The sequence below is a fragment of the Pan troglodytes genome, chromosome 1 (assembly GCF_028858775.2).
Source record: "Pan troglodytes isolate AG18354 chromosome 1, NHGRI_mPanTro3-v2.0_pri, whole genome shotgun sequence".
NCBI lineage: Eukaryota > Metazoa > Chordata > Mammalia > Primates > Hominidae > Pan > Pan troglodytes.
The window spans coordinates 47,437,074-47,459,202 of NC_072398.2; the positions used below are offsets into that span (position 1 = coordinate 47,437,074).

General features: G+C 52.5%; 1 protein-coding gene across 8 annotated transcripts in view; it reads right to left on the reverse strand.

The window, feature by feature from the left end:
- The window catches only part of NAV1 (neuron navigator 1), a 305,087-nt gene that overhangs the window by 166,306 nt on the left and 116,652 nt on the right, over nt 1-22,129 (reverse strand). For 7 of the 8 annotated variants that reach the window (XR_010151245.1, XM_054657486.2, XM_063793802.1 and 4 more), the window contains one exon: nt 10,877-11,668. The exons of the other annotated variant lie outside the window; for it this stretch is intronic. Coding sequence is in view for 6 of the 7 variants with exons in the window: in XM_054657486.2 (XP_054513461.1) it covers nt 10,877-11,668 (792 nt within the window). In the remaining variant the exon portion in view is untranslated. The remainder of the gene's footprint in view (nt 1-10,876; nt 11,669-22,129) is intronic. 8 annotated transcript variants of the gene reach the window in all.

The window sequence follows — 22,129 nt, forward strand, 5'->3', positions numbered from 1 at the left end:
GCAGTGCAGGGTCTCAGCCCCGCCACTACAGCTGAGGAAGGCCACTCTCATGTCTGCTGCCATCCACTGTGGCAGTGGGAGCAGCAGCAGCACCGGCCTGCCTGCTCACCCACCCCAAATAGGCTCTGCTGCCTTCCCTGCTGTTGTGACTCTCTTTCCCGGGTGCTGCAGTCATGGGCAGGAAGACAGGGAGGCCATGCTGTAAATGCTCCACCCCTGGACATCACGTCACCATCAAGGCCCTGTGGGAGCATGAAGACAGCAGGACAGTACCTACACCCATGGCAACCTGTGAACTCTAGGACAATAGCTCCTAGGGACACCTGGACTCCACGGCAAAACCAGATCCTCTATGGCAAAACATTCTCACTCCTACAGCAATGGAATCCCATGGCAATGCCCAGGGCATGGCAACTGGAACAGCCAGTGGCATCTTAAAGGAACAGAGAAAGATGAAGGTTTGAGTTTAGGAGAAGGGAAACCCTCACTCCCCACAGGCTCTCCTACCCCAGCGCAGCCGGCTGTCTTCACTCCCTGAAGGACCATCTGCTCGGAGGGCTCCAAGCCAGCTCGTCCCCATCTAGTTCTCCTACCTTCAAACAAACAAAGCTGGATAACTGGAATGTCTTCTCCCATTGTGCCAAGTGTCTTGGATTCCTTTATTTATTTTATTTATTATTCATTTATTTTTAGGGACAGGGTCTTGCTCTGTCACCCAGGCTGGAGTGCAGTGGCCCAATCATAGCTCACTGCAGTTTCAACTTCCTAGGCTCAAGTGATCCTCCCACCTAAGCCTCCTGAGCAGCTAGGGCTATAGGCACATGCCACCATGCCCAGATAATTTTTAAAAACCTTTTTTGTAAGGATGTAGTCTTGCTTTGTTGCCCACACTGGTCTTGAATTCCTGGGCTCAAGCGATTCTACGACCTCGGCCTCCCAAAGTGCTGGGATTACAGGTGTGAGCCACTGCGCTCAGCCTCTGATTCCTATAAATATTCCTTTAAAACTCCTTTAAATTCCTCCCCAACTTCCAGCTCCTTCAGGAAGGCTTCTTGGATCGAACAATAAAGCTAGAGCTAGTACGTGGCACCACACCACTTACGCCCGCCACTGAATAGTGTGCAGTTGAAAAGCTCCCCTGTCTAGTCCCAAATTGGTTTAATGTCTTGGTTCTGCTATAGGTAGTCTGGTTCAAGCTTTGCTGTGGGTTGTGGGACTGTTTTCAGCAGAGCACTTCCCAGGGCTGGGGCAGTGGAGGAACAACTCTTGGTCAGGGCAGAGCACTGCACCTCACACAGTAGGGCCTAATCAATTCCCAGGGCATGGCAACTGGAACAGCCTGGTGGCATACCAAAGGAACAGAGGAAGATGAAGACTTGAGTTTAGGCTAAGAGTTAGGATAAGGGGTGCCCCTACCCTCTCAGAGGGCCAACCTCTGGGCATGGAGGCTGAAGGAGTCCTCTCCCTCCATCCATCCCATGTGGGCACTGCATAGGCTGCAAGAATAATCTTCCCTGGAGCAGACAGATGTGAAACTTGAGAGGCCCTGGCTGGCTGATCTCATCGATCAGCAACATCTCCAAGGACCAGCGGGCACAGGACTCTTTTGGGGATCCTTTGGGGACGAACTTTGATTGGTCTCTTCCACTCAAATATCTGCTCAGAGCCTACAGTTGAGTCCCAGTGCACTCCATGTCGGATCAGCCATGATCCCACCCCAACCTGTTTTTCTGATCTCATCTCCTCTTTCACCACCTTTTCCACCTCTCTAAGCCAGACAGGACTCTTCACTACCTGCCATCAAGCCCACAGTTCCTCCTCCCTTCCTTTTCTAGTTTTTCTTACCTCTACTGCCAGAATCTCACCCTTCTATCAAAACTCACATCACTTCTGTAGCATGTCCCCCTCCCCACCATCTCACATATGCCCCCACACACCCTATGCACTGATGCCAATTCCAGCTGGCCGAGCCCTCAGTTGCCCTTTCCGGCTTCTTCGCAGCATGCTGCATTCTGCTTGTACTGGAATGAGCCTGGACACTTCTATCTCCTCATCCAGCCTTTCAGAACCTAGTAAGCAGGGCCCAGAACTTCAGTCTCAGGAAGCACAGTGCTCTGCCGACACTAACTTCTTGACAAGTTGCTCCTGAATTAAATGGAATCAGCCTCAATGTTTGAGGGAGTCTTGAGGCTCCTGGAGGCAGGTTACCATAGGGGTTAAGTTTAAATCCTAGTTCTGTTGCTCACTTGCTTTACTGGCTTTGGGCAGATTACCTGTATTCACACAGGGTCTTGATCTATTACCCAGGCTGGAGTGCAGTGGCGTGATCTCAGATCACTGCAACCTCCACCTCCCGGGCTCAAGTGATCCTTCCACCTCAGCCTCCCAAGTAGCTGGGACTACAGGTGTGAGCCACCACTCCTGGCTAATTTTTTGTATTTTTAGTAGAGACGGGGTTTTGCAATGATGCCCAAGCTGGTCTCAAACTCCTGAGCTCAAGTGATCCACCTGCCTCGGCCTCCCAAAGTGCTGGGATTACAGGTGTGAACCACTTTGCCTGGCCAGATTACCTGTATTTCAGTGCCTCAGTTTCCTCACTTGTAAGTGCCAGGATCATAGAATTATTGTGAGTATTAAGTGATGGGCCAGGAGAAAGCCCCGCCAGGTGCCGTGGGTCCCCGGCAGGGAGCCACTCTGAGATGCAGACAGTGAGGTCCAGGTGGAGAGCTGGACTCCACTGGGCCCATGAGTCAGGGCGAACAGGTCAGACATCTCCTATCAGGTCTTGTTCCAAAGAAGAGAAATGGAAGAAAAATGGAAGGAAGAGGCAAAAGCAGAAAGACGAATGGAGCATAGATAGGTGTCTGACCCCAAATATAAGAAAGGGGATCCTGGGAAAGGCAGGCTAGCTTCATCTGTAAGCATCCAGAGAGCAAATTCAGACTCATGGGTAGAAATTCTCAGAAGACAGAATCAAAGCTCAACAGAAGAAATATCTTTCTAATAACGAGTGCTTTCCTGGAAAATAAGGTAGTGAGCCCTCTGTCACTAGGAGAGTGTAAACAGAACACCCACCTGCCTATGATGCTATAGTGTGATTAATTTTGGCTTGAGGAACAAGAACAATGACTTTCACTTACCAAGTGATTGATACGTTATTGATAACCATTAGATTATTGATTCTTTTGATTCTTGAGCTTTTCATTTCCCCCTTGGGATAATCAGGTCCCAGGAGCTCTTAGGAAGCAGCCTCAGTCTGGGGATGTTGGAATCCTAGACCCCATGACAGTTTAGGGATCCTACAGAGAGAAGGCAGGGCCTGCTGGGTGGCTGCCAGCTTCCCCAAAAGGGAAGGGCCTGGTTAGTGGGTCACCAAGGGCAAAGGGGGCCTGTGTCCTCAGAGTCTGAGGAGTAACCAGCACTTACAGTGCTTTTCTGGGAAAGAAGCCAAGGAGTCCAAACCCCAGCGGGCTCTGCCTAGGGGTCTGTTTGGGGGAAGCTGTTCCACCAGGGTCATATTTCAGACTCTTTTAAACCTGCTCAGCTGTTACATATACATGCACGCAAATGTCCCTTCAGTATGTGCATATGTGCTGCAAGCCGGTGAGTTTGTTTATATGCACTGATCCATGTGAACACATACCATTCACTGCACACTTAGTCTTCACACCCTGACACCCAACCTCACCCAAGTTCTAGGGGTTTGTGCCATGTGCCATACAACCTATTAACCCAATAGCTCTCGTCATACTTGCCTAAGTCTTGCTTTCTCAACATTCGCTATCTTCCTGCTCAGCCCAAGGTCGTAGTTTATGAGCCCAGCTCTCCATGGAAACACCTGGAGCTTATAACATTCAACCTTTCAGACCAGACCACACCCAACAGCAACACCTCAACTGGATAACCTTGACGACAACTCTGAGATTCCATAAGAACCAACGCTGGGAACACACACAGCATACTGGGGCTTGGGACTGCACTTGTCCCTGCTTTCCACACCTCTAACTCACAGGAGAAAGCACCCTGAGAAGCCCAGAGTGAAAGCTGTCGCCCAGAAATTAGAAGATGCTGTGGAGAAACCACCCACTCCAGTGGCCCTGAAATGTATCATTGAGATGTCTAAAATAGATTCCAGGATGGCTCAGGCCAAGGCCCAGACCCTGCCGAGCCCTGGCTGCCTTGCTGAGGTTTGGCTGGAGCTGAGTTGGAGAAGTGTGTGTCAAACACGCAACATACAACAGCGCTGGCAGGGAGAGCCTGGGGCCTGCTGGAGCCAAAGCTCTTAGGGGGTGAACCTGGAGATGGGCTGCTCTCCATGCCCTCCCATCTCTACCTCAACACCAGAATGGGCTGGAGCAATCTGGAAACTCCCAATGGGTCCTCATTCTCCCCTAATGGGAGCTTCCCACCTATGCAACACACCCCTCCACATTCCAAAGGCATCAAGTCTGAGAAAAAAAAAAGGTGCTTATAGAAGGTGCAAAGCACCATGGTGAAAAGCGGGTCACCCTGCTTATCCCAGGCACACGCTGCTGTGCCCACACTGGACAGCCATGCCAGACACACCTTTAGTGCAACTCTGCTCCTCCCTCAGCCTCCAGATGGGAGATCAAAACAGTTCATGGGGCATCTTCCCAGTCTGCCCCCGATCTCTGTGGGTCAGAAGGAAGCAAAGACCTGCCTTCATTGAACAAGGGGGAGCTGAACCCTGAAGGCGCTGGTGTCCTGCTTCCTTCAGGAGGCCCAGTCCCCAGAAGCAGCAGTGTGGGGGAAGGTGTGGGAGGTGATGTCTGCCTCCTATAGGAGGGAACCTGCCCACGCAGGGCCAGTGAGCTGGGCCTGGCCCCCCCTACCTCCCCACCGGGCCCTTCCTGTGCATGAGAGAAAAGGCCGCAGGCTCTGGGACATCAAACGCATCTGGGTAATCCAAACGGGGTGTGGGGGGAGGTCAGCCAGCGCAAATGAGAAACATGTGGCGTCCATTTCCCCTTGTTGGCTGGCTCAGGCTTTCCAGGCAGAGGGAGAAGGCTTTGGGCTTTGGGCTTTGGGCTTTGGGGAGGAGAGCTTCCTGGTTGGGCCAGGAGAAAGACCAGCCAGGTGCCGTGGGTCCCCGGCAGGGAGCCACTCTGAGATGCAGACAGTGGGGTCCAGGTGGAAAGCTGGACTCCACTGGGCCCGTGAGTCAGGGTGAACAGGTCAGACATCTCCTATCAGGTCTTGTTCCAAAAGAAGAGAAATGGAAGAAAAATGGAAGGAAGAGGCAAAAGCAGAAAAGACGAATGGAGCATAGATAGGTGTCTGACCCCAAATATAAGAAAGGGGATCCTGGGAAAGGCAGGCTAGCTTCATCTGTAAGCATCCAGAGAGCAAATTCAGACCCATGGGTAGAAATTCTCAGAAGACAGAATCAAAGCTCAACAGAAGAAACATCTATCTAATAATGAGTGCTTTCCTGGAAAATAAGGTAGCGAGCCCTCTGTCACTAGGAGAGTGTAAACAGAACACCCACCTGCCTATGATGCTATAGTGGGATTAATTTTGGCTTGAGGTAGTGGCTCAACTAGACAATTTCCATTCTACGATTCTGTGAAATCTCAGGGAAGGGTGAGGGAGGTGGAGCGCTCTGCAGAGAGAAAGGAACTTGGCTATCCAGGAAGACATTGCAGTGTGCTGCAGAGGTGGCTAAGCTGCAGTTATGGACCCTGAGGGCTCTGCTCAGCCTGCTCCATACAGCACTGGCTCTCCCTTGCACCACGTGGAGCAGCTTGCACCTTCACCCTCAGGGTCAGAGGCTGTGAGGTGCGGTATATGTGTGTGGAAGGATAGCTGCAGAGAAAGGCAAGATTGGAGGTCAGCAGAAGGGGAAGGATCTGGTGTTCGCAGCTTGTGATGGGGGTGGGCGGTAGGGGGTGGGCATTTGCAGCCACAGTATCAAATTGGGCAGAGAAAGTGGGAAGGGGTGAAACAAGAAGAAAGTGTCAGGAAACATCCCAGGACTCCAGGCGACTTGGTCCTGCTACCCATTCAATGCAGGTCTAGAAGGGGCCTGTGGCCTGGGGTTAGAGCCATCAGTGATGGATGGTAAAGGGTATCTCCCTGGGTTGGCTTAAGGTTCAGGGAGCCAGAGTAGCTCTGGGTACTTCTCCTCCATCTGTACCTTCTCCCCAGGGCAGAGGAACTGCCCCTAGGACCTACTTATTCATCCATGCGTTACTCTCAGAGAGGCAGAGCCATGGGCTGTGAGTCAAAGCCAACAGCTTTGACTGCAGCAGTCAGAACAAGGCAATGTCCAAAGGAGAGGAACATGACCTGGGTGGGGGCCCAAGCCTAGCCTTGGAAGAAAACTTTCTGGACATGGTGAGAAAAGAAATATTATTGGTACCAACCTGGAGGAAGGCAGGAGGCTTCACAGCTCCAAGGTTTTGTGCCAGTGCCTTCTCTACACACATACACACAAACCTGCAGGCTGCTGCACCTTGCCACAGCCCTTACTCCTGCCTGTGATTCCACAAGCATCCTCCATCACTACTGCTGCTGCCCAGAGGAAGGGCAGGAGTGAGCTTTGTCCTCACTCTCCTGCTAGGCCTCAGGGAATCTGAGGGTGCTGGATAAGTTTCCACATATCACCTATATGTTCTGGGTGGCAGTTCTTTGGAGAATTCTCTACCCACCCCAGCCCCACAATGCACTGAATAAAAAGGAAAACGAAGTATTTGTGAACGCATTTCTTTCTCCTGCTACTCAAAGTATCCCAGAGGACATTCACTGGAGCGACCCCCTTGCACTGCCCCTCCCCCCCAAAAAATTCACATCAATCAACTGGCTTAGAAATGAATAGCTTCCTGCCTTTCTTCCTCATTTCTACTTGGCCTGCACTTCAGAAGGCCTAACTGTTGTCATGACAACCGCTTGTGTGGGTCCAGACACCTTTGAGATGAAGAGGGACTAGGAAGTCTAGGTTCCTGGGTTCTTTTACTCCCTGACCTTGGGCAGTCTTAGCTGTCTCACTTTGCCCCCTTTTCCTGGAGGACAGAAGGAAGGAACATGAACACCTGGAGTGTCAAAAGACTGGTTTTGCTTTGAGATCCTCAGGTCCAGGGAAGATGAGGTAGGAAGATTCGGGGTGTTACTATAGTACAGACAGTCCCCGACCTGTGATTGTTCGGCTTCTGCTTTTTTGGCATTATGATCACATGAAAGTAATACATTTGGTAGAAACTATACTTCTAGTACCCATACAACCATTCTGTTTTTCACTTTTAGTATAGTATTCAATAAATTCTATGAAATATGCAACTTTATTATGAAATAGGCTTTATATTAGATGATTTTGCTTAACTGTAGGTGAATATAAGTGTTCTGAGCACGTTTAAGGTAGGCTAGGCTGAGCTGTGACGTTCGGTACGTGAGGTGTATTCAATGCATTTTTGACTTACAATATTTTCAACTTACAATGGTCTTAACGGGACATAACCCCATCATAAATTGAGGTGCATCTGTATTCTATTGCTCTGTATTAATACAGGCTCTCTTTAAGCCACTTGGAACAGTTTCCAGGTCTGATCACCTTAATCTACACCCCCTTCCCATCCCTAGGGGGTAAGGATGAGCCATGGGAGGGTCTCTTCCATTCACAAATGAGGAAACTGAGTCCCAGAGGGGGTCACAGAGCTTAGGACTTCTACACAGAGAACTCAGGAATGCAGCCTCCAGCTTAGCCCCCAGACCCAGGCCAAGGGCCTGGTGGCCTTTCTTCCGGAGCCAAACTGCCTGATGTGAGTATCGGGTCAGGGTCCAGAGGCATCTAATTCCTGGAATTAGCCCATTTGCCCTTGGTACTCACTCCTCAGTCTTCCAAGTTTCTAGGGTTCCCCAGTGGGGCCCTAGTTATTTGGCAGCTTCCAAGGTTAGCGAAGGGACAGGGAGCCTGCCTAGACCATCTGGGACCCCAGCTGATTTCTGGGAAGGGGATGATCAGGTTTCAGTCCTTCCCTCTTATTACAGAAAGGCTCTGACTTGAAGCTGCCTCACTCCCACCCCCTCCCTCCGCCTCAGAAATTGATTCTTGGCAGCCTCTTGGATCTAGGATGGTACTATGGAGTGAACATAACTGGACACTGAGCCCCACTGAGGTGGGGACAAATGCCCAGTGTCTTCAATCACAATCCTGAAACATCAAGTCACCATTCTTCTCCCCAGAGGCCACCCTGCTCTACACTGAGGGCCTGTCTGATACCTGAACACCACCTTCATTGGCTCTGGAAGACGAATTCCCTCTGTAGTTCCTCTCCCTCTACCCCTCCCCCAGGCAGTCTACCCTCTGCCCTTCACACAGGGAAAAGCTTAGTTTGGAGGTCACCAACTCCCCTCCTTTCCTCCCTACCACTGTTTGACACCAGGCTCTGCCTTGCTACAGCCTGAACCAACTCCCCACCCCCCAACTTTGGGTCCTCTCAGCTGGAGACAGGCAGATTTGGGAGTTTCCACCCTTCTCTCCCCACCCCAGAGAGCTAAGCCCCTCAGCCCTCTGTAGGGTCATCGAGGCAGCTCTGGTGGCCCATGCCCAGTAGACACAGCCTTGGGCAGGTCCCTCTGCCTGCTGACTCTTCCTCTCTCAATCAGGTCTCCTAGGAAGAGCTGCGATTTAGTCCTCAGGAGATCAATGCGGAATCTCCCTTCCACCATGAACTCATAGATGCCTTTAAGGCCCTCAATGCTTTTGACTCTGCATTTCCCCAACTGGGAAGTGGAGGTGTTCTCTCCTCACTTCCGAGGTTACTGAAAGTGTCAGTGTGCTTTGAGAAGTGACAACTGCTAAGCAGGAATAAGGGACCACAGCTCAGCTTCTCCTCCTCTCTCGCCCTCCCTGCACCTGCCCTCCTCCCCACTCCTGCCCCTCCTCCCATCTCCCTAGCCAGCTCAGAACTGTTTGGCTCCTCCTGAGGAGCAACTAAGAGGGCTTCAATGGGCAGTCAGCTTCTGGGACAGTGTGAGGGCATCCAGGTCTGGAGAGGACCCAGACCAGCTAAGTTATCCCCAACAAGTAAAGCCTTGACCTTGAAAAGGGTTCTGTGCCTTCTGCTATTCTGTGCCCCGACACTCCCTTGCCCTCCCTCGCCAAGTCCCTCTCTCAGTCTGACACACACACACACACACACACACACACACACACACACACACACACGGTCCCTTCCTCTCTCACCCTGCTTTCAGTCCCTCAGCAGGGCTCTCTATCACATGGGCCAGTTGCATTTTGTCCATATCCCTCCTTGGTGCCTGCCATGGTGCCTGCCAAAAATTTATTAATTTTTTCCCTTATTGTCTCTCTTGCCCCATTCACTGAGGCAGGGCCTTTGACAGGCTCAGCCCCACACTGAGGACCGGGTGGCACATTCCCTTTGCAGAGTGAGGCTGCCTGGTCAGCTTCTGCACCCACCCAGCCATCCCCACCTTCAGGAGGGGCTCCCAGGGGAAAAGGCTGCTCTTCTTTTGCCCTTGTCCAGTCTCCTGATTGCCTCTGCAAAGCCCATTTGCGGCATCCTGCGTGAGGATCGGTTCTCCAAAGGCCCAAATCCTTGCCCCTGTCAGAGGACCCTCATCCTAGCCCACACAGGAGTCGAGGGTTCCCGGGAAGACTGCAGCAGGCCGAACCGGTCTCCTCCGGCTTCGCATTCTCCAGGGCCGCCCGGCGAGCTCTTGCATGTTCCCCACCCGCCAAGCCCGTCACTCGGCCCCGCCCCTTCACACGCGCATTGGCACGCCCCTTCCCAGCCCCCAGCGGGCGGGCAGCCTGCCGGGTACCCAGGAAGCTCGGGTCCCTCGGCGCCGGAGGACCCACAACCCAGCCACCGCAACAAGTCCGCGCAGCCAAAGCAGCTCGCCTGGGCACCAGGCCCCACCGTCCTTGTTCCGTGGCCCCAACAGGGCCCGTGCCAGTTCCCGAGGCATGGCCGCCTGGCGTCCGGCACATCCCAGATCTATTCCTCTCTGAGGGCAGGGGCTCTCCGGGGAGAGAAAGAGCAGTTCCGGGGCCCGCTTCGGGTTTTTTTGCATAGACTCTTCAGGCACGGAGAACAATGGAACAGCTCTGCGCGCTTCCTCCACTCGAGCAAGCTTTGTTCCTCCCTTCCCGCCTGCTCGGCTTCCATTAGCCACAGGGCAAAGGCTTCCCGGTCAAACAGGAGTCTCGGCGCTAACGCCCAGAGCTTTCGACACACCCTAAAAGACCTGCGGGTGTAGGGGTTGGGGCCAGAGCCGGGGCTGAGGTATAGGACATGCGCCCAGATGCGCGCAGCTGGCAGCCCGCCCGCCCCCGGCCCTAGACGCTTCTCTTAGCCAGAATCCTCACACCGCGGGGAAATCCGACTTGCGCTCCCACTCGGGATCCACAGAGGAAGTGGAGCCTCAGCTGTGTTCCGGGGCTAATCAGCCCTCACATCTGCTCTCCCACATCTGTCCTCTAGATCCGGGCTCTCGCTGGACGCTCCCCTTGCAATGCGGGATGCTCCTGTCAAGCGCAGGCCACACCACAACGGAGGTTTCCACCAGTCCCAGGTTTTGCCATATTGGGATTCTGGCTCTATTTCTGAGAGCCTGTAACCCCCTCACCCCCCATCCCATTGTCCAGCCTCACCTCGGGCAGGCCAGAGTCGAGCCCGGGTTCCCGCCTGTCTTTAAGAAGGTACACTTGAGCCATGCGCATCTGGAGGTGGGCCAGCTCAGCACATCTGGGCGCAATGCCCATCACAGCCTGATCGTGAACAGGAGGGCCCTCCGGGAAGGCGCAAGGGGAGGGGGCTTCGCTTTCCCCACACCTTCCCCAGCAGCTGGTTAGGAGAAAGCCAGGGGCGGGGCGGGGCGGGGCGGCAGGACTTACCCAGCATCTGGCTGAAGAGCAGCTGCTCCAGGTCTCCCAGCACGGTCACCACCAGCTCGGGGTCCACCTTGAGGAAGGCGCGCTCCTCCTGGCCCTTGGCGGAGGGGACGGGCCCAGAGCTCTTTTGCGCCTTGGCCTTGCTGGAGAGCAGCTCGTCGTCCGATTTGCCATCTTCGCTCACGGCCGCTTCAGGCGCCTTGCTGAGCGGCTTGACCTCCGCATAGGGTCCTCGAGGGATCCGGCTCGGCTTTCCCAGGTTGGGCGCGAGCGGAGCCAGGGGGGTCTTGGCGCCGCCCGCCGGGCTGCCCTTTGCCTGGAAGAGCGAGTGCTCCGACTTGGACAGCGTCTTGGACATCAGCGGAGCTTCACGGCCCTTGGACCCCACCTTGCCTAAGCCTTTGGGCGCCTTGGCCATATCGTCGCTCCATTCGGGCTCATAAAGCTGCAGCTTTTTCTCGGAGTCCGTGAGAAAAGAGAGGTTGGTGAGTGACTTCTGCTTGCGCAGGTTGGAGGCGGGCGGCCCGCCGGGGACACGGCTGTCCACGCTGCCGGACTTGAAGACCTTCAGCTCAGCCGCGCTGGCCTTGGCCATGCCGCCGCCGCCGCCGGGCGCCTTGGCGCGCTTGGGCAGCATGCCTCTGCCGTCCGCCGCTGCCGCCTTCCTGCCGGCGCCCCGCGGTTCGTCCGCGCCCTCGTCGCCGCCGCCGCTGCTCAGCTCCACCTCGGGCTGCACGCTCTTGACGCTGCTGCCCAGCATTCTGCCCGCGAGGAGCGCATGGACGATCCGCGCGTCTGCAGGCACGGGGGGAGGGGGCAGGGGGCGGGAGCGCAGGAGGAGGAGGCGGGGGAGGAGGAGGGGGAGAGAGAGGACGGAAGAAACCGAGGAAGAAGGGGAGAGAAGGGGGAGGGAGCGAGGGAGGAGGGAGAGAGGCAAGCCGAGGGCGCAGGGGAAAGAAACGCGAGGAAGGAAGCCGGGAAAAAGGAAAGAGCAGGGAAGCCGGGGAGCGATAGGGCGGGGTCGGAGGAAAAGGGGCGGGGCGGCGGGGAAAATACAAATTAAAATTTAAAAATCAGTCAAAGGAAGGATGGAAGCCCCGCGGCTCCTCCGGCGCCCAGCGGTGCTTTTGCTTTGGTGTCCGGATCCCAGCCCGCGGCCTGCCTGCCTGCCTGTCAGTCCCGTGGACACCGCACTGCCGGGCAGCGCCCCGGCCGCAGTCAGCCAGCCAGCCAGCCCGAGTCGAGGCTGCAGGCTGCAGCTCCGAGCAGAGGAAGGAGGGAAGGGGAAGGCGGGGAGCAAATAGGAGGAGGGGAGCGAGTGTGCGCACGGGGAGGGAGGTGGGGGAGAGATAGTGTGTCTATTTCTGGCTCGGGAGGGGGAGGTATCTGCGAGCGGAGCTCCAGGGGCGGATGAGTGGGGGGTAGGGGGGAAATAAAGGAAAAGCAGTTTTTCTCCCAGCTTTCCGCGTAGAAGCGGGGCGGGTTCTTGGATTCTCGGAGGGCACGGGGACCCCCTGCCGTGTCCAGGATAAAGATCTGTTGAGGAGGTGTGGAGGTGCAGGTAAAAGAGACGGAGGGAGGGCGGCTCAGAATGCGGGAGGGAAAGTGGGCCCGTGGGCCTGAGAGAGATGTCGGGAGAGGGGTGGAGGAATGGTATCCAGCGTGCTCATTCCCCTCCCCCAACCCCAAACCGTCTTTGGTTTTCCCCCAGGAAACTCCCAGTCCCACCCTACTTCAGTCTCTGAGGCTCAAGGTTGCCCTCCTGAGCCCAGGAGGTAGGGGATGGGGGTAGGACACGGGTGGCTTGGAGAGAAGGGGCCTAGGGTTGACTGGGGAGGGGGCTGGGGGCTTTGTAGGGGAAGGAGTAACTCTTGAGATCAGGAAACTGGGTTTCTATTCCAATTAGCAATGTGACCTTGTCAAAGTCATTGAACCCCTCTGGTTCTGTTTTCTTTTATAGTGGTTATAATACCAGCTTCACAGGTAGAAGGGCTTTGGAACCGTAAAGGCCTGTGTCAAACCTAGGGAATCAAGAGGAGGCTTTGCACTGGGTCCCTTGCCTGCCAGAGTTAAGCAGAGCAGCAGAGTGCTTTTAAAAGATGTTTCCCAAGCCCTTCTTCCTTTCCTCCTAACTGGACCCAGGGGACAGGGATGAGGTGGAGGGGGAACAAGAGCCAGATGGAGTAGTCTGCAGTTTGCCTAGGACTGTACCTCAGTAGAGGGGACACTGCCCATCCTCAAATGGCCTCCCAAGTCACGGCCAGGTTGCCTGAGCAAAAGGCTCTCAGGAGAAAGTGGAGGGGAATTCTCTGAAAGCAAAGCTTGCTCCAGGAGGGGTAGGCCCAGGTGGAGCCACACTCTAGGGATTATAAAGCCCTAAGAACTTTTTGCCAGAATGTCTAACCATCAGATTATCTCCCCACCCCAAACCCAACCTCCATCTCTCTAGCTCCTTTCCTCCCTTTCTCCTAGAATCTGAAGAACGCTGTGTGTGAGTCTCATGGTTCACACACTCTCCTAACACTAATCATCACCTGCTGCCTGGTGTGAAATGTATTTGTGTCTCTATCTGTCTCCCCCGCCAGCACAGGATCTCTCCGGGTGTAGAACTGTGTCACTCAGCACCTTGCATGGAGCAGGTGTTGCAACTCTGTTGGTTAAATGGATTTGGAGGCCTGAGCACTGTACGCTGGGTTTGTACCCTGCATGACTCTTGGGTTCTGGTGTTATCTCAGGACCCTCTGCCTTCCAGATTGAGATGCCATAAAATCTGCCGTGACAGGGATCATAGCAGAAAGGATAAGTGGCACGAGAATATAGAGTTCTCAAGCAGAGAAGTGTTTGGTAAGAAGCATGGACTCTTGGCTGTCTTGGAGACATAGAAAAAAGGTGGCGATTCTGTCCTTGAGGAACTCTGGACTCTTGTATTTCCTGTCTGGCAGGGAATACAAGGTAGACAATACAAGACTTGGGAAAATAATAATCCTGTCCCTGTGAAAAAAGCAATGTCACACACATCAACACATTCATCTCAGGTAGACAGACATGGGTGTATATATTCCAATTATAAGAATAACAAGAGGAGTGGAGGACAGGTTTACAAGAGGATTCTGTACCATCTGCAATGCACAATGCAGATTGGCTTCAGAGGCTTATGTCTAGCATTAGGAAACTCAGGGGTGGAACTAGGGTTCGTGGTTCCAGATAGGAAATGACAAGCAGTGAAGAACTGGTTAAAGGAATGTGAGTGGTATCATGCCAGAACTTGGCCAAGGCACAGAGAGTGCCCAAAGGATGAGGCCAATCATGGGACTTTCTTTTCTGGGCACACATGAAGTACCCATGCTTATGTCCAAACATGAGGTCCCAGCTCAAGCAAGGGATCAAGCCCCATCTTTGGTGCCAAATCTTTGAGTAAGCATGACCATGCTCTTCCTACCCCATCCTTCAGGGTACTTGTAATGAAGTCACAAGCCATCACTTCTACAGTCCTCATCCTTACTCATTGGTCATTCTCTAATTTATACAAGATGCCCCTAATTCAATCACATGAGAACCACACCTTTCCTAAAAATAGCAATTTGAGAATCCGACAACACCTATTCTCTGACTTACCAGGTTACAGTTGTTCTTACTTGCTGTCTCTATATCCTCTTTCTGCATGTAAATTCATCTTCTCCTTAGCAGACAAAGGGAAATTCACTGGCTACCATCCTGGCTGAGAAAGCTTATTTTCACTGTGTATATTTTCACTGTGACACATTCCACCCAGTGTATTCTGCTGTGAGCAAAACCTGGTGCCCTCTCCCGTGGTTTAATTTGGTCCCTCATCTCTGACACCCATGTCTGTAGGTTAGTCCCTCTCAAATTATTTTATTTTATTATTATTATACTTTAAGTTTTAGGGTACATGTGCACAACGTGCAGGTTTGTTACATACGTATACATGTGCCATGTTGGTGTGCTGCACCCATTAACTGGTTATTTAGCATTAGGTATATCTCCTAATGCTATCCCTCCCCCCTCCCCCCACCCCACAACAGTCCCCAGTGTGTGATGTTCCCCTTCCTGTGTCCATGTGTTCTCATTGTTCAATTCCCACCTGTGAGTGAGAACATGCGGTGTTTGGTTTTTTGTCCTTGCGATAGTTTGCTGAGAATGATGGTTTCCAGTTTCATCCATGTCCCTACAAAGGACATGAACTCATCATTTTTTATGGCTGCATAGTATTCCATGGTGTATATGTGCCACATCTTCTTAATCCAGTCTATCGTTGTTGGACATTTAGGTTGGTTCCAAGTCTTTGCTATTGTGAATAGTGCCGCTATAAACATACGTGTGCATGTGTCTTTATAGCAGCATGATTTATAATCCTTTGGGTATATACCCAGTAATGGGCTCTCAAATTCTTTAGAACTGCTGCTAAACATGATTCCATTTGTTGCTCTGTCCACTTGCATTTGCTTGTCACCTTATGCCCCCTCCCCAGGGCCAGATCTTCCTTCCTGGTTATCTTGCTGTCTCATTTGATCTGGTGTTTTGGCCTGGTCCCTTCCCCTGTCTTTATTCCTCTTTGTTCCTCTGTACCTTGTCTCATGCTCTCATGGGATATCCTATTCCCCAAATCCCAAGTCCTTTCCCTTCCTTCAATAAATGGCTCCTGAAATTCTGCTTCTTTTGAGAAGAGAAAAAAGTGTTGTCAATAAGAGAAGCCTCCTCCCTACCACCTAAACCTAGTGCTCCACACTCTGTCCTGCATGAAATGTCACCTGTCAGTTTATGAAATGGAAGACACCTTCTATGCACATCTCATGGGTTAATTCAGTGCCAATCCCCTTGAGTGCCAGTCTCTGTGCACTGTCATTCTTTAAAGGGTCTTGCTATGGCCAGATGGTGGTCCCTTTAAATAGCCATCTTGGCATCCAGGAAGTTTCTGACACTCCCTAATGTGACCTCTCCCTCTATCTGGCTCTTTTTTTATTCTTTTCACATCCCATGAGTTTCCCACTATCCTCTACTGCAGTGGGAGCACTCTGCTGCCGTGGCAACAGCCATTCCAGCATCAGTCGATAAAACCAGTATGTGCAGAATGGTTCCTCGAGTGATTCCTAAAAAGAGAAGGACCTGCCCTGTCACATTATCTCCAAACCCAGCCCTGAGCCCCTCCCACTCGGCCATTTACCCCTTCTCTAGAATGACAGGCTTCAAATTGTCCTCTGAAGAGAGATTCTACCATCAATGATCAATGAAGAGGTTATGTGATGAGGGAGAGGCCTGGCTGGGCAGGCAGTGGGTGCTGGTGAAGTCAGTAACCAAGTTTCTAAAGGGGATGTGCAGAAAGAGGCTGGTTTGGAACATGAAAGTCCCCAATCCTCAGCGCCCCAAAGACCAGCTCATCATCCCACTCCTCTCTTTCCAAAGTCATTGGTAGTTTCTGGAATGGTGATAGGATGAGTGATTTGACCACATCTGTTGACAGATAAAGCAATTTGAGGAATGAAGATGTAGGCATACAGCCAAGGAGACGCATGCTGTGTGATTTCACATTCTCACACCCCTGTGATTAGAAAAGGATGTAACCCAGGTGTCTGTGGGGGGTCTGGGGAATCTGTCAGTTGGGACTGTGTTAGGAGAACTGGGGGTCAGGGAGAGCCAAAGAGAGGAGAGGGTGGGAAGGCTGTCCCAAGCTCATTGACCTTGAAAGGTGACCTTGGGGCCTGGCTTGGTGGCTCATGCCTGTAATCCCAGCACTTTGGGAGGCTGAGGCAGGTGGATCATTTGAGGTCAGGAGTTCGAGACTAGCCTGGCCAACATGGTGGAACCCTGTCTCTATTAAAAATACAAAAATTAGCTGGGCGATAGTGGCACATGCCTGTAATTCCAGCTACTTGGGAGAAGAATCACTTAAGCCTGGGAGGCGGAGGTTGCGGTGAGCTGAGATTGCACTACTGTGCCACAGAGTGTGACCCTGTCTCAAAAAAAAAAGGAAAAAAAGAGAAAGAAGGAAGGAGGGAAGGGAAGGGAGAGGAGAAAGAAAGAAAGAAAGAAAGAACGAAAGAAAAGAGAGAAGGAAGGGAAGAAAGAAAGAAAGAAAAAGAAAGAGAAGGAAGGGAAGAAAGAGAGGGAGGGAAGGAAGGAGGGAGGAAGGAAGGAAAGAAAGAAAGAAAAGGGAAGGGAAGGAAGAGAAGGAAGGGAGGGAAGGAGGAAGGAAGGAAGAAAGAAAGAAGGAAGGGAAGAAAGAGAGAGGAAGGAAGGAAGGGAAGAAAGGAAGGAAGAAAGAAAGAAAGAAAGAAAGAAAGAAAGAAAGAAAGAAAGAAAGAAAAGAAAGAAAGAAAGAAAGAAAGAGAGAAAGGGGCCAGGCGCGGTGGCTCACACCTGTAATCCCAGCACTTTGGGAGGCCGAGGCGGGCGGATCACGAGGTCAGGAGATTGAGACCATCCTGGCTAACACGGTGAAACCCCTTCTCTACTAAAACAAACAAACAAACAAACAAACAAACAAACAAACAAACAAAAAATTAGCCGGGCGTGGTGGCGGGCGCCTGTAGTCCCAGCTACTTGGGAGGCTGAGGCAGGAGAATGGCGTGAATCCAGGAGGTGGAGCCTGCAGTGAGCCGAGATGGCGCCACTGCACTCCAGCCTGGGCGACAGACCAAGACTCCGAGAAAGAAAAGAGAAGAGAAGAGAAAAGAAAAGAAGGAGGGAGGGAAGAAAGGAAGGAAGGGAAGAAAGAAAGAGAGAGAAGAAAGGGAAGAAAGAGAGGGAAGGAAGGAAGGGAAGGAAGGAGCGAGGGAGGAAGGAAGGAAGGAAAAGGGAAGGGAAGGAAGGTGGAAGGAAGGGAAGAAGGAAGAAAGAAAGAGAAGGAAGGGAAGAAAGACAGGAAGGAAGGAAGAAAGAAAGAAAGAAAGAGAGAGAGAGGCCGGGCGCGGTGGCTCACACCTGTAATCCCAGCACTTTGGGAGGCTGAGGTGGGTGAATCACGAGGTCAGGAGATTGAGACCATTCTGGCTAACATGGTGAAACCCCGTCTCTACTAAAACAAACAAACAAACAAACAAACAAAAAATTAGCTGGGTGTGGTGGCGGGCGCCTGTAGTCCCAGCTACTTGGGAGGCTGAGGCAGGAGAATGGCGTGAACCCGGGAGGCGGAGCCTGCAGTGAGCCGAGATCGCACCACTGCACTCCAGCCTGGGCGACAGACCAAGACTCCGAGAAAGAAAGGAAGAAAGGAAGGAAGGAAGGAAGGAAGGAAGGAAGGAAGGGGAGAGAGAAAGAAAGGAAAGAAAGAAAGAGAGAAGAAAGGGAAAGAAAGAGAGGAAGGGAAGGAAGGAGGGAGGAAGGGAAGGAAGAGAAGGAAGGGAAGGAAGGAGGAAGGAAGGAAGAGAAAGAGAAAAAGAGAAAGGAAGGAAGGGAAGAAAAAGAGAGAAAGAAAGAAAGGAGGGAGGGAAGAAAGGAAGGAAGGAAGGTGACCTTGGGAGAAGGGGAGATTTGCGGGAGGGAGAAGGGGGCACATGAGCCCATACTTGGCTTCCTCCAGGGTTAAGGGCAGAGCAGGGGAAGTTTTTCTTGATTTCTGGGACCATAGTCAGGATCTGGAGAGCAAGGGCTGGGAACCCAGCCACATGGCTCTTCAAGCCTAGCCCACTCACTCTGGACCAGCATGGAGTTGTCACTGCCCAACTCAGTGACAAGCATTTTCTATACGTTTTCTCTGCTTAGATGCCTACCATGAGGTCTCCTCATCACCTGCCTAGCAGATGCCAACACCCCTGCCTTTGTGGAAAGCCCTCTAGCCATTGTTCCCCACGTCTTTTTGTCCTTTTCTCCGCCATGTCATTCCCTCATGTCATTCCAGCTATCAGCAGGGACTTTTTGAGCACCCAAAACATGGGACTTCTTAAGCAACCCAAAGCTTTGCTTCCAGTGAGATGGGAGCCTTGGTAGGCTGGGAGCAGAGAGTGACATGACCTGGCTTCCCTCTTGAAAAGGCCACTTTGGCTGCTATTTGGGGAGCAAATTGCTGGGCTCAAGGGCAGAAGCAGTTGCAGTCACCCAAGTGAGAGATGATGGTGGCTTGGAACTGGGCGGTGACTGTGGTGGTAGTGAGAAGTGGTCAGGCTCTGCATATATTTTGAAGCTGTTAGTATTTGCTATTGGCCAAATGTGGGTGTGTGGGAAAGAGAGGAACCAAGAATGTCCCCCAAGGATTTGGGCCTGGACAGCTCTAAGATTGGAGTTGCCATCAAGCAAAATGGGAAGGCTTCGGGAGGAGCTGGTTTTGGAGGTAGAATTAGAGTCCTCTCTTCTCCCCGGCCCCGCTTGAGGCCAAATCCGCCTCCTCTAGGCCGCCTTCCCTGACTCTCCCCACGCAGTTCACTGCAGCCACTTTAATCATTTCCTAATGTTCAGGGCTGTCATTCGTCATTCACCCATTGGTGTTTCCCAAGGATTCATCTTCAGTTGAACTTTTTCTCAAAACCCATCCCAGCTCTGTGCACACAGTGGGCTCTCAAAAATATTTGGTGAATGACGATTGATTAAATGAATGAATGCGTGACTCGGAACAGATGTGTAGGGAATTGTAAACAGCAGTGACCTCTTAATACCCCGTGGCAAGACACAGTGCAGCTGGTGTGTGGAATGGAAGCCAAGCTTCTGGGATGGTGGCCCAGCGGCATCTTTTCTCCCTTCCCTGAAGCCCTGGGCCAGAGTGAGGCCAGTAGACCCTTGCCTTGCTCCTTTGAAGGAAGCTCCAGTTCTTCAGAGGAATGACCTTGGGGCATTCAGGGCTGAGACCCTCTTCTGCCCCTAAATCTCTGCTCTGTCCAGAGGCATGGGGATAGTTTCACCACACTTCTGGGAGACAGGGGGAAAAGTGGGCAAGGTATCCTCACAGCCCAGGCAGTAATCCCAGCTGGGACTTCAGCCCCATCCCCCACTCCCACTTGCTGAAAAAAAAGGAGACACTAGACACAGTGGTCCAATATGGATGCTCTGAGTGGCTCACACCTCCAGGACCTCATCCAGGAAGACTTCCTAGATTGGTCCATTAGCCCAGCCACTGCCTTTGCTTCTCCAGGGCATTGGTAGTTGAGATATTTCTGTGGACACTGCAGGTCCCCGGCTCACCCTCTCTGGCCCCAGAAGACTCCCTGAGTTCAGTGGTTGGGGATTTTTCCTCTGGGCTGCAGATCAGGTGTGTGGGCTCCAGAGAGAGATTTATTGTCTTCCTGTCTATTGGGGAAAATGAGGCAGAGAAAACTAGAGGCTGGGAGTGGAGCCAGAGGTCATGGGCCTCGGTCTGCCCTCTAGCTCAACCGTCTCGGGGGAGCTTCCAGAAGGGTGGGAATGCCGAGAAATTCTAAGCTACAACTCACATTCCTTGGAGCTCACAGCTGCCTGGACACAAATTTCTACACCAACAGGGCAAGGATAGAGCAGGGATGAGCCTGCCCACCGTGTGAAAGGACAGGGTCGGAAATGAGGTCCCTTAGAAGGAAAACAAGTCACCTCTAGTCACACAAGTAAACAAGACCAGAGCCTGAAGCCCATGTCCCCAGCTGGAGGCCAGGGCCCCCCAAGCTGGGATGGGGACGGGGCACAGGCTCTCCCTTCAGAGGCAGGGTTCTCGGGGCTGTGTAGTCCTGGAGGGAGTGGAAACTGGTTGAAGGCCCTTGGGAGGGCCTGTTCCAGACGTGGGAGGGGAGGATAGGGGCTGGAATCCAAAAAACTGGCCCCTCCTTCAGCCAAGGGTTTCTCAGCTAGAAGGTCAGGGGGCTAGGGAGGTCTGACTCAGGGCTGGTCTTCTTCTTCTCAGGGCTGGACACTTGCTTCTCCCAAGTGTCCCGGCCCCCAGGCTAGAACACAGGACTTCTATTTCTCGTGACTGGTTTCTCAGCAGAGGAGCCCTGGCAGTGCACAACAAGGCACGGGGTTTCTCCTTCCCCTCCTTGGGGAGTGGGGTCCAGATCTCCAAGCATTGAGACCTTCCTCCTTTTAAAGCCAGAACTCCATGATGTCCTGCAGAGAAGCATATCTCTGACCTGATGACCTCGCTGGCTTCCCAGGAAAGGACAGTCCCCTGGCCTCTGCTATCTGGCTGCCTTAGAGGCCAGTGCTGGCCAACACGCAGTACTCAAGCCCTTCCCCACTCTGGCTTCGCCTGCTGACAACTTTGACCTCTAATGCTTTCCTCTAAATGCCCCTGCTCCAGGCCTGACCCCACCCCTGCACCTTTGCTTTGCTCTGCCCTTTTCCTGAATGCCTTCTGTTATATGAATTCAAATCCAATTCTCCCCTCAAGGCCCAGCTTCAGAGCCACCTCCTCCAGGAGGCCTTCTGACTACCCCCATCACACACCGCTCTGCCTTTCCTACCCACTGATTAAAGTCAGGGGCTGGGTACTCACATTCTGCCTACTTATATCCCAGGGAGATATCCTCTCCTGCCAGCTGAATTGTTAAGTGCCCTACATAGGTTAGTTAGTAAGGGCTCACTGATCCTTGCTGAACTGAAAGACAGGGGATCTTACAGTTACTAAGCACCTCCTATTGCCAGGGACCCTCTTAGACATGTAATGTTCATCATTTCATAAAAGCCTTTGAAGCAGGGGCTATCATTATCTCCATTTTACAGAGACATACACTTGCCCAAGACCACACAGCAGGCTGCTGGTGGAATCAGAATTTGAATATAGGTCTGTGTGTGTTCCACATCTTCCCATAACTTCATGCTATTACCATGCAGCTATTTCTAGAGACTTGCTTAATATAATAACTGCATGTGATTCCAAGACATACAGAACCCCACAGCAGGAAAGTCTGGGATCCTGGCAGAGAAATGGGGACTGGGTATTAGAAGGGTGAGTGAAGAATGGGAAGGAGGGCCCTGACTCTCCTGCCTGTCCTGCTGAGGAGCTCCTGTAACCCAGACATCTGCTGCACCTGAAGTCTGCATGATCTAGGACTGCAGTCACATTAAGACTGCCCCACAGAATCCTGGGAGTGAGAATGTGGCAGAGGAGAATCCTTCAGACAGAGCTGGTGGTCTGTAGCAACACCAGTCGCTTCATAGCTCAGCCCCATGACCTATGTCCTGGGGTCTTGGTCCACTTTTAGTGGACCTGACAGTCCCAACAAGTCAGGATCTTCTGAGGACTTCCCTAATGTCAAGGCTTGGGGGTTCTGGGTTGTCTTCTTGATTTGCTATGTGGCCTTAAGAGAATATATACAGCTGGTCATCTAAGAAATTGGGTGG